The sequence below is a fragment of the Terrapene carolina genome, unplaced genomic scaffold (assembly GCF_002925995.2).
Source record: "Terrapene carolina triunguis isolate 2854851 unplaced genomic scaffold, T_m_triunguis-2.0 Scaffold58, whole genome shotgun sequence".
Classification (NCBI taxonomy): domain Eukaryota; kingdom Metazoa; phylum Chordata; order Testudines; family Emydidae; genus Terrapene; species Terrapene triunguis.
In genome coordinates, this window is record NW_020664409.1 from 26,261,276 (window position 1) to 26,272,834 (window position 11,559).

At 37.8% G+C, this 11,559-nt stretch overlaps 2 protein-coding genes across 6 annotated transcripts in view; both read left to right on the plus strand.

Annotated features, from left to right (window-relative positions):
• Window positions 1-6,132, plus strand: part of LOC113408166 (centrosomal protein of 290 kDa-like) — a 12,548-nt gene extending 6,416 nt beyond the window's left edge. The window contains exons 4-7 of one of the 2 annotated variants that reach the window (XM_026661010.2): window positions 567-657; window positions 1,567-1,756; window positions 2,795-2,892; window positions 5,766-6,132. In XM_026661010.2, the coding sequence (XP_026516795.1) occupies window positions 567-657; window positions 1,567-1,756; window positions 2,795-2,892; window positions 5,766-5,918 (532 nt within the window). In that variant the 3' untranslated portion in view covers window positions 5,919-6,132. Of the gene's footprint in view, window positions 1-566; window positions 658-1,566; window positions 1,757-2,794; window positions 2,893-4,523 lie in introns of both variants that reach the window. The other variant, XM_026661012.2, reaches the window with a different exon arrangement.
• Window positions 6,133-7,740: 1,608 nt separating this feature from the next.
• Window positions 7,741-11,559, plus strand: part of MPPE1 (metallophosphoesterase 1) — a 24,129-nt gene continuing 20,310 nt past the window's right edge. For 2 of the 4 annotated variants that reach the window (XM_024212575.2, XM_026660980.2), the window contains exon 1: window positions 7,741-8,124. The gene's annotated coding sequence lies outside the window, so the exon portion shown is untranslated. Of the gene's footprint in view, window positions 8,125-8,640; window positions 8,812-11,559 lie in introns of those variants that run through there. The other 2 variants (XM_024212581.2, XM_024212576.3) reach the window with 2 other exon arrangements.

Consider the following 11,559-nt stretch of genomic DNA (forward strand, 5'->3'; position numbering starts at 1 on the left):
GGATTGAGGCATGGGCATGGACTTATCTCCAGTGGCTCCCGGGCAATGGCGCAACCGGGGTGCTCCGCAGACCGCCCTGGAAGTGGCCAGCAGCTGGTCTGGGTCCTAGGCGGAGGCACACGACTCTCGCCTGTAGGATCTCCTCCCCCCCCCCAAAGTTCTCATTGGCCGGCAACCAGAGTGCGGAGCTGGTACTTGGGGCAGGGGCAGCACAAGGAGCCCTGTGGCCTCCCTGCCTAGAAGCCGGACCGCTGCTGGGGCACAGCGCAGTGTCGGAAAAGATATGCACTAGCCTGCCTTAGCTGGGTGGCACCGCAAACGGGACTTTTAACATCCCGGTCGCGACCCATGGATTGAAAAATACTGCACTAGTTAATCTATGGACCTGATTTATGTAGACTCAGAGATATGAAATGTAACTACAATCCAAAGGGTTTCCGTATAACTAACACATTACCAAATGTGAGCAGGCTTTTTTTTTTTTTTTTTTAGGTTCTGGTATGAAGGAATAAAATGGTAGTTTGCATGCTATATTCAGCAATTCATACATTTTTTTCTGTTATTAGAATACTTCAGACGTATAATAACCTGCAGAAACATTATGACAGAGAAATCAAAATAAACCAGGAACAAAGTGAAACAATTAAAAATCTCACTGTAAGTAGTGACTGTTCAGTTTATTTCAAATAATTTAATGTGACACTTAAGGATAAGTTTTGAGCTTTCCTAATATTTGTATAAATGGTCATGAATATTTCTCTTTTCATTCTCTCTTTAAATTTTCTCTCTTTTCCTTGTTGACTTCACAGGTGAATGGTCTTATTTTGACTTTAAGAGTAAATTCTGTCACTGCTCTCTTCGGTCCACGACTTCAACGTTGATTGCCTTTAGGCTATTTTTGTAGATATTTGTAAGAATGGCTCAATCTAACTGGAGTTAGTGTTCATTGTGTTGGGATAAACACCGTTTTTGCTATTGCCAGAAAAAAGAGTTGCATAATTGTTAGTTTAAAAACTTCATATTAATATTTCATAGTTAAACAACAAAACAGATTTAAAAAATCCAGTTATGTAAATGTAGCCACTAGATAAGGAAAATTGTTGTATTTTAGTATTTACTTTTAAAAATGTGGGACGTGCTGTATCTGACAATATTACGTAATATTTCAAACTAATATTTCCCCAATACATTTAAATTCTTTAAATGCCTCTTCAGATTTATGCACTCTGATTAATCATTTTTCGAAGTAAAGTGTCATGGTTGTTGTATGGCTGATATCAGTAAGTTCAGATCAGGACCAGTGTAAAATGTTTCATTTAGTTTTTTTGTGGGAGGAGGGTTGGTATTTCTTATTTGTGTGTATGTATTTATAACAGATTTTTGAAAAAAATTGGTGTTTGCAGGATTTGCCTCTTATCCTCCATGCTTTTGCTGGTAAATTCGGTTCTAATTTAGATACTGGGAGCTTTAAATTGGTGCTAAGAGATATTTCTAATCACATAAATCTGAGATTGAATTTTTTTGTACACTTCTGCTTTAAATTTTCTATTTTTTTTTTAAACATAGATTAAAATTCATGAGCTAGAGCATCAACTTCAACTACAAAAGCAAAGAATTGAGCAGCTGGAATGTAAAAAGGTCTCCCAGAAGGACAACACTGTTTCTGGAGTAAGGACTCCAACAGCAGAGAGAGAAGTAACATTTTCTCATAGATGCATATGTAAAAAGAAGGAAGCCTGTTCTTGCAAATATTTAGGTAATAGCTATGTATGGCAGTTTACAAAACAAACATTGACTCCCTGCTCTGATGCTTTTATACATGTCATTTCTCATCAAAGAGGATGCATTTCATCCTAAAACATAGGGCTCACTCAAGGCAACGTGCTTCATTTAGCCATTTTTCAAAGCTTAATAGCACTTCAGATACTACAATAAGGGCTATGTGAAAATGGCCCCTCTGATCAATAGGTCTACGATTTAGTCTCACATTTTTTTATTTTAGTGACAAAAAACGTTTGCTGCTTTTTACTTTTGCTTAGACCTATAAAGCCAATGTAGCTCTGGGAAAGGAATGTAGTCTATATCTTGTGTATCAACATTATTTACTATGTTATAGTCAGCTGTACCTGTACAAACCCATTGGAGGCAGTCTTGTTGCACAAGTATGCAGCTTCATACTTTTGACTTCAGAATCTTAATTTTTGGTGATGATGTATGAGGGAGAACCTAGCCAGATCTAACCCCCCCCCCCCCCCCTTTTTTTTTTACAGTACACTGGGCACCTTTGTTATGGAAGCTAAGAGACAAACCTAGACCCCACACAGTATAATTTTTATAAGGTCACTTTTCTAGAATAGAGCAGAGTGGAACAGGATTTTATCTAACTAATGGAGGAACCCATCAGAGGAATAGTTTATATATAGAGTGCCCAAACTACTGTGACATCAAGGTTTTTATTTAAAGCCAAGAACTCACTGCAATTCCAAAGTCCTCAAATCATGTGTGAGAGTAGAGTTTATGATTGTTGGATAGAATGCTAGCAAAGCAAAAATCTCAGAATAGGCTTTTATAAAAATTTACATAAAAACTATCCCACTGGCAGATCCTATGATCTCGTAGTGGTTGGAAATGTGTAGGATCAAATTTTTAAAGGTAAATTATTTTTTTTCTAAAATACTGTTATGCAAATTACTGCTCATAACACCAAACACTGGATGTAGTATAATATGATTATGACAGACGTGTGAGAAGTTAATTGTAATGATTAAAATATGAATTTTTAATTTGAATGTAGAGCTATTGCTGCTTGAGATTCAAAAGCTGAAGAAAAAAAATGAGAAGTTGTCTAGAGAAAGGAGAATGCAAAGAAATGAATTACCTGGATTAGACAAGGTAACTTCCTTTTAGGGTAAATTTCATAATAGACAAATTTATAAAACTAACTTCCTAGTGTATATTAGCCATAGAAGAAGTACTTGCTGTTGTACAAATGGACTCCAATATGTGTTTGCTTGTTAGCATTTAAAACGTCTATGGTTTAATCTCCTCCATACACACTTGTTCAGGAAGAGGAGTAATTGGAATTCAGATGAACTTTTGCTTTTACCTGCTTGATTCTCTTGTGAACACGCTTTTATCTTGGGTGACTTCTGTCTCCAGTCCTCCACCTTCTTGATAAATCGAGAGATTATTTTCTCCGTGTTACAGAGAAACTGACTGAAGTGTAAATCGATTGACTTAGTTCTGCCCAACAGATAGATAATTGCATCGAGAACAAAAACAAATTTCCCAAACTAAGTATCCACTGCTGCTCTGTAATATTTGTGAGCGGAGGATTATTCTCCCATGGAGTTAATTACTCCTAGGGCAGGACTTTTCACTCTTCTTTGCTGGGCTGTTAAAATTGACATTTAGACCAAGGGGGAAGGGAGTTAGTGGGAAGTGTTGGTAATTCTTGAAATGAGATGGTAAGAGTTGGAGGGCTAATCTTACTGTTCATCTGAGTTATTTAAATATCCAGATGAAAGTTTTCTTCATTTTAAGCAGCAAATTTCCTTTCAGTTTTTTTTAGATTTTTGTGTTTGCATAAAGCTAATGATTTCAGCTCGGTCCTTTTGATTGGAGGACAAACATTAATCCATTGGCTCTTGGACTGGGACATTTGTAGCACATGCTGGCATCATTGACGTTCAAATGATTTGGGAACTTCAGTCCAGTTAGGTGCTTTTGTAAATTTTATGCTTGGTGTGTAGAGAGTAATCCTAATAATTGTATAGTCATGAATGTTCGTTGAAGAATAAATTCAGATACTGATATAACTTTTCACTTGTTTTCAGTATTAACTTAGTGCTTCCTCAAGGAAGTACTGCCTTGTCCTGTTATTCTCATCTGCTCCAACAGGTTTTCAGCTGGGTAGTACTTACAGATCCAGCAGGAAGTGATATTGGTGATTTATGGTGTGTGACTGTTTTCTAAGAATTGTTACGAATCAATATGGCCCAGCCTGATGTTTTATTTAGGAGGTAGGGTTACTACTGTGTGATTGAAAATCTCATATTTCAGATGAGAGATCTATCTGAGGACCTAATTGTCATTAAGGTTGTTATTACTGATATACTAGTAGCTGAAAGCCTGTGATATCACATGGGCATGGCAGTCGGGCCACATAATCCACAGTCTATGCAGCCTTTCTCATACAACCAATACAACCGTTGCATGCAAATTAGCTATAGAGGAAGGGCGGTGATTGGTTGAGTTACCTCTGATATCACAATGGTCTAGGACTCATGGCTTGGCTAGATACATGCTTACTGTAGCTACACACCACACAGGTGTAATTCATAAAATCAAAGTGGCTGAGAACATAAAAATTGGACAGTAAAACAGTGAATCTGGTGATATTCTGAACAAAAAGAGCTCTCAGCCATGCTTGTATCTGTTTCTGTCTCCTCACGCTGACTCAATGGACATTGTAGGCTTCACAGTGACATACAGAGTAACAATTGTGGAATTTTATTATACAGATGACTACAAGATGTGTGTGGCCGGTTACAAAACCAACATTGACTCCCTTCTCCAAAGCACTTAGTCAAAGTAAAAACAAGAGAACAACACAGTAAAATCTGGAGGCATCTTTATCATGTAGTTTCTTTTGAAAGTAATAGATTCTGTGTCACCTTTCAAGCTAGAGTTCTGGGTGATTACATTCTGCCTCCTATTGCTAAACTTCCTCTGTAAGTGATTGGGATATGCTATTCTTTTTCTGTCCTAAACTCTGAAAGATTGCCTGTGCAAGTCATTGCCTTGATTCCTCCATTACTGAAATCCGTATCCATACCTTAGTCTCCTCTCTCCTTGACTATTGCAGTTCCAGTCTTTACGGACTCACTCCTAACTCTCAGCTCTCCAGACTCCATGATGTGTGGAATTCTGCTGTCTGGCTTTTGCAAATACAGGGAAATGTAACTACATTTCCATTATCAGACACCTCTTTTGGCTCCTGATTCACTTTGAGATACCATTGAAACCCCTTTGGTTTTTAAAATTTTCACTGATTTGTTCCCTGTGTCTTTGTGGACTTTGTTTTCTCTCTTGAATCCATTTTACTATCTCTGTCCGCCCCACTGGGTTTGTGTGACTACCTTTCCTTCTTGCCATTTAGAACTACCTTTTTGTCTTTCTGCAACATTGACTCATCTCTCCTTTGCTTCTCTCTTAATTTCTCTTGCTGCTATCGTATTTTTTACTTTACTTTTATTATTTGTCTGTAAAATATTTTGAAACTGTTTGTATGAAAGATGCTATATGTATAAAAATTGCAAGCTGTTGTGCAGTATTGCAGTTAGCTGTCACATCTCAGTTCAGATGTGGTTGCAGCCTCACTGGTGACCAAAGTGATTCCTATGTGTATAACTTGAAGAGTACTCTGAGGGTACGTCTACGCAGCCCACAGCAGCGAGTGTCAGAGCCCTTGCTGATAAACTTGATGTTGCTGTGTAGATGGTTGTGTAGATGTTCCGGCTCTGGCTCTGAAGCCCACCTCCCTCACCAGGCTTCAGAGCCTGAGCTCTGGCCCAAGCTGCAATGTTTATGCAGCTGTTTTTAGCATGTTAGTGGAAGTTTGAGTCTATCGACTCGGGCTGTGAGACTCGCTGTGTCTGTAGGCTGAAGAAGGGGAAAATTTTGACGTATGACCATAACCTTCCAATGGCTAATGGGAAATGTAACTAGAAAAAAAAAGATGAAATCTGAATTTTCTTTTTTAGGAATTTTTCGACGAGATAGAAGATTTAAAGTATGCTCTACAAGAATCAATAAAACTGAATAATCAGTATGAAAAGTGCTTGAAACACATAAGTTCAACATATGGATTTGCTTTTGCCGCACCTTATACGACTATTACTAGTTACAAAACTTAATAGAAATTAAACATTCCATTTAGATTTTTAGTGTTGAATTCTCTCCCCAAAACACAGACCAACCTGGTTACCAGGTTAGCACTTCATTTTCCACAATAAAATCATGACTTCCTTGACTCTAACATGCAATTTTACAGTGTTCTGTATCTTTTACGATGACCTTGTGCCTTTGTTATATAGTTTTTGAATAAACTGTCCTTTTATCATTTTGTTTTAGAAATTCAGTGGTTCTGTTTCATTTGTTTAAAATGGATGTTGCAGGAATAAATAATGTGCATTTTTTATAATCTTTGTATTTAAATTTGACTAATTGTCCAGCTTTGGCATTTTATTATGATAGACTTCATGGGCTTAGTCTTGAGTTGTGGTAGAAGATCAATGCAGCTGAGGAGGGGCATTGCAAAGGTTGTTTTAAGGTGCTGTGCAGTCAGATCATTTGAGTGCAGGGGAGCAGGAAACAACCTGCTCCCTCCCCACTATCCAAGGTCGGAAGTGCTACAGTAGCTCTATGCCACTTGAGCTTCAGTCCAAGCAGGCGAAATATCTGAAGGATTAGTGACCTGGCTTTAGAGTTGCTTTGTGCTAGCAGTTTGATATAAAGCTGCCCTTAACACAGCCTAGGATCTGGCCTATTATTTGTAAGTTCACTGAGGACGCAGTAACCCCAAATTCCTAATTTGAGTTGGTCCCTTGAACATTTTACCCAGATGTTCCTAACTGCTATCTTATTCTACGTGTTTGTTTACTCTTTTCATGACAGTTTTTTCCTTATTAAATAAAACAGCAACTATCTGTCCATCAATTGGCTGGTTTCTCAAGAGTGTTTTACAGAGAGACTCTTGGACAGATTTGAGGGAGGAGAAGGTGGTGGCTTTACATATCAGTTTTGGGAAGGTGCTCCTCCCCAAAGGGCAACATGGAAGAAGGTGCAGAGATGTTATGGTCAAATTCTTTATTTTTCCAAATTCATAGGGTGTCCCATATGAATCTTTTACCATTGTAAAAATATACAGCGAGGAGGAAACACCTCACAAGGGAGTTATTCTTCTGTCATCTCTGGCAGAATTCTGCGGTTTGCAAAGTCTGCTGAATAATGCAGAAATCTTCATTATAATACATTGCCTCTGCCTGAGCTATTTAAAAAGAGTCAAGAAGGTGAAAACCTTGCTATCCCTTTTATCATACTGTCTTAAAACTTTCAAAACAACTATTGCGTCATCCCAGTCTCCACTCTTTTAGAATGAGAATAAGCACAAGTCCTTTAACCTTTCCTTAATTAGATTCTTCATCAAAGGTCTAGTTCTAAACAACACAATCATCTACGCTGGGATATCTAGTAGCAATATGGTTGTCCTTTGATGTGGTTAAATCATAATTCCATTTGGAATAGGAGTACTTGTGGCACCTTAGAGAATAACAAATTTATTTTTGGCAGTGAGATGGGTCTGCCTGTTAACTGTGACCTTCAAATCATTCTAATGCTACCTGTCAGAAAACAGCCATCCTGTAACCAGGGCTGCAAACATGGTGTGGATTTACCGTGGATCAATATACTACACCCAGTCTTCCTCAAAATAGCTTTTATAGTCGAAAAAGAGAGCAGCTACAGCTGTGAATTAGCATTTCAGCTGTGATTGAAAACAGCCAACTAGAATTCAGCTGCAGCTGGCCAATGACAGAACCTCTGGGTTGAATTGTAAAACAGCCAATCCGGATCAGTGTTTCATTTGGCTAGTAAGAAGAGATGTCATGCTGCATTCCTGGCTGTTAGTGCCAATTATGCTCAGCTGGTCTCGCGATGTCCTTTCAGTAGAAGCAAACTGTAACCCAGAAATGTGTGCACAGAGCAGACACCTGCGGTGGCCCTAAAATCTGCAGCACAGCTCCTAGAATAGCAACAGCCAGGAGCAGAAACACTGGAGCAAGGGGCATTGCAGAGAGGATTCACCACCCCGTCTGTTGGGGGTATTGTTTTCTACTATTGCTGGTGTCCTTTCAGTGGCAGTTCCACCAGGAAGATAATTTTCGTGCACCTGGCTTTTGGTTGTATTTTCTTGGATTATCGTTTGACTGAGGACTCGGCTCTTTCATCCCCTCTCCCCCGTAGCTCTTTGGGTGCAGATGCACTAGAGAAAGTTGATTTGTAAAAAGTCTTTTAATGAAGAGAGAGGCTCCCGGAGAGCGGTAGAACAATGGTTATGAAACTGTAGGTTTTATTTGCCTTTTTTCTGTTAAGCATGGCGTGGATTTGTGAATGCGAAGGGTCTTTGCCTTCCATCTTTACGTGCCTTAGTGCAACTCAAGTAACTTACTAACATTTTCTATTAAACCATATAATACTTTGGCAGCCCTTTGATAGTTTGTGGTTCCCCCGTAACAATCTATACAGCAGGAAGTAAAGGTGGAACCCTGGTATTAGAGATAGGTACGATTTGCACGGTAAGGCTTTGTGTGGTATGTGCCTGCCTAACAAACGTTTCTGTTTTACACTCGTCTCTTCAATATGGAACATGCAAACAAGATCTTGTGGTTTTATAATGCTGACCTTGATTAAAATGCTAGGTAAGAATGATGTTAAAACAAAGGTAACCCGGCCTCATTTGTAGCTTCACAGCTCAGTGAGTTTGTAAAGTGGCCAATGGCTTTTTTTTTTTCCCCCCTTCCCTCTCTTGAAGCAGAGATTAGAGGTTTTTCTGGAATTGTAGTTTACTTTTCCAGTCATCTAAGTATACTTTATTGACCTCTTGTTCATAGATCTTTAGTTTCTGTGGTTCTGACACGGCCATGCCAGCAATGATGCTCTCAGCACCTTTCAGGATTGGGTCCCAGTGAGAAATGTAAGCAATATGAAGAAAGACCTGACTGGCTGAAAGAAGAATGACTCCGTTGTGAGGTGTTTATCTACTGCTTCTATTAAGACCTCCTTAGTCCCTCTCCCTTCCCCCACGCCAGTAATTTCAGATGTCTACTAAGGAAATTGGAGTTTTCACTAAAGGAAAGGGAAAGGGAAAGTCGTTGCTCAAAGCTTATTGTTTCTGCTTGTCCTGATTTTTATACTAAGTAGCTTGCAGTATGTTTACAAAAACAAAAAATCCACCACCTGGATTCTTCTGAGGTCAGGAAGAACTTCCCCTAAAGCCTTTTATCCACCATTGGGTGGATAAAAATTAATTTTTTCCCCTCTACAAATCAGATTTTAAAAAAAAATTAAATTTAGTGTTGTTTTCAAATAGTTTATTTCAAAATTAATTTTAAATAGGTTTATGTTAAGAACTAAACTTACTGAAATCATTTAAATAAAACATTCAAGCAGTACATGTTTGCTGCTGAAGTTTTAAAGAAACACCACTGAACTGCTGGATGTTCATTCAACTAGCTTATTTCAACTTTGAATGAACTAGTTACTGAAAAAGCAGAAAAGCTTATTGTGCAGAAGGATGAGATCTATTTGTTCTAAAATCTTGAAGTAGATATGCAGAAACAATTAATTATCTCACGCACCTTGTCTCTTTTTTTAAAATAAACAGTTAGCTTTAAATGCAAAATATGTTTTGATAAACTCCCTCCCTCCCCCCATTATGTATCCAGCACATTTAAGGTAGCTATATTCAACTGATAATATTTTAAAAAGCTGGTTTTGTACACTTTTAATTGAATTCCAATTTCCATCCAAATGCTGCTTGACATAAATCACGAGTAAAAAAAATTAACCATAATCTAGTACAGGGGTAGGCAACCTATGGCACGCGTGCCGAAGGTGGCACGCAAGCTGATTTTCAGTGGCACTCACACTGCCCGGGTCCTGGCCACCAGTCTGGGGGCCTCTGCATTTTGATTTAATTTTGAATGAAGCTTCTTAAACGTTTTAAAAACCTTATTTACTTTACCTACAGTACCTTATTTACTTTACCTACCTACCAATAGTTTAGTTACCGGTATATATTATAGACTTATAGAAAGATACCTTCTAAAAATGTTAAAATATATTACTGGCACGCGAAACCTTAAATTAGAGTGAATAAATGAAGACTCAGCACACCACTTCTGAAAGGTTGCTGACCCCTGATCTAGTAAATAAGAAAAGCATCATTCATCATTTTCCAACATAAAAATGTAAACATTAAGAATCTGAATAAATGTATGTTAAACTATATAATTTCTTACACTAAATATATAAATATTTATTTACCCTTCTGGTTAAGAAGTGCCAAATTTAGTGTGACAGCTATCTTTCGTAGCAAATCAACATGTTTTAGTGTCGATCAGCTTTTCTTTAGGAAAACAACTAAAAAGAACAAATGCAAAACAAGATTAAAATCAAAGATTTAAATCAAAGTGTCCTGCTTGATGATTGAAATCCGTAATTTAAATCAGTCTACTCTGACTGTTAAGGAGATTTTTGTTCCTCCTTCCGAAATATCTGGTACTGGTCTCTGTCAGACATAGGGTACCAGATTAGACAGACCATTGATTTGCTTAATGTTGTAATTCCTGTGGTTCCTCAATTTAATTTGGGTGTAGGATGTTGGATTGCTGTTACAATTCTTGTATCATAACTGAAGAATATCATATAACTATGCATTTTCTTCATAATATGGCTGTTGTCCTACAGGACAACTTGTGGGAGGTAATGACCCTATTCATAGTGTGAAGAAAGGGAGAAAATCAAGTTTTAACAGGTGACAACAAACAGAAGAACAAAGAGGATATCTAGCATGTACTTGGGTATGCATGGAGCTGTTTCCTATATGAAACAGGATTGTGGAAGCTATTTTCTTGCTCATAATCTAGCCATATGTAGTTGAATGAACAGAAAATGTGCATTTGCAGGTTAGTTTATTGTGGCTGTTTGAGTGTTTTCTATCATCTAATGAGTGAGCAGTTGCTGCATTTTGAGGTTTTTGCCTTTGCATTATTTCCTGCACTTCTCTAAAGCACATAGCAAAGATTGACCCACTACTGTTAACATATTAAGTGACATTGAAAAAGTATAGTCCGTGACCCAGACTGATGCCTGTTTGCTGTCTTGAAAAGATAATGTTTCTAAATAAATATTGGTAACATTGACAAATCCATGTTTGAAAAGAGGTAACTTCGTGATCAGGTTTAGGCTTTCTTGAGAAAGTAAGATGCTTGTGACATGTTGCCAATGTTAATTTTCTTTAAGGCAGGGACTTACTGAGAGGCTGCCTGGCCCACTGGTTTTAGCATTTGTAGTAGGAAGAGCTGAAATTCTGTCCTGATTCTGTCAAAAGGGTGGCTTACTCAGAATTCCAATAAAATGCTGCCAGAACATCTGAAAAATGGCTACAGGCATGTCAGAACGAGCCATGGAGGATTCCAAAATTAGTGTATACCTTTTGAAATGCTTCGTTTCTCCATCTGGGTAATGATGCTGACCTGCCTTTTTCAAAATATTTAGATACCTATAGATAAAAAGTTGAATGTAAGTACTAAGTATTACCATTATATGTTGTCTCCTAATACTTCAGAGCATAGGAAAGCAAATAATGAAATGTCCAATTCTTATCTTTAAAAGAAAGTGTGCGTGGTTTTTTTACAGCTTTCCCATTAACATTGATTCAAATTTCCATTAATAAGTATTTAGAGAAACACTGTCACTTGTGCTCCTGTCCCAGTT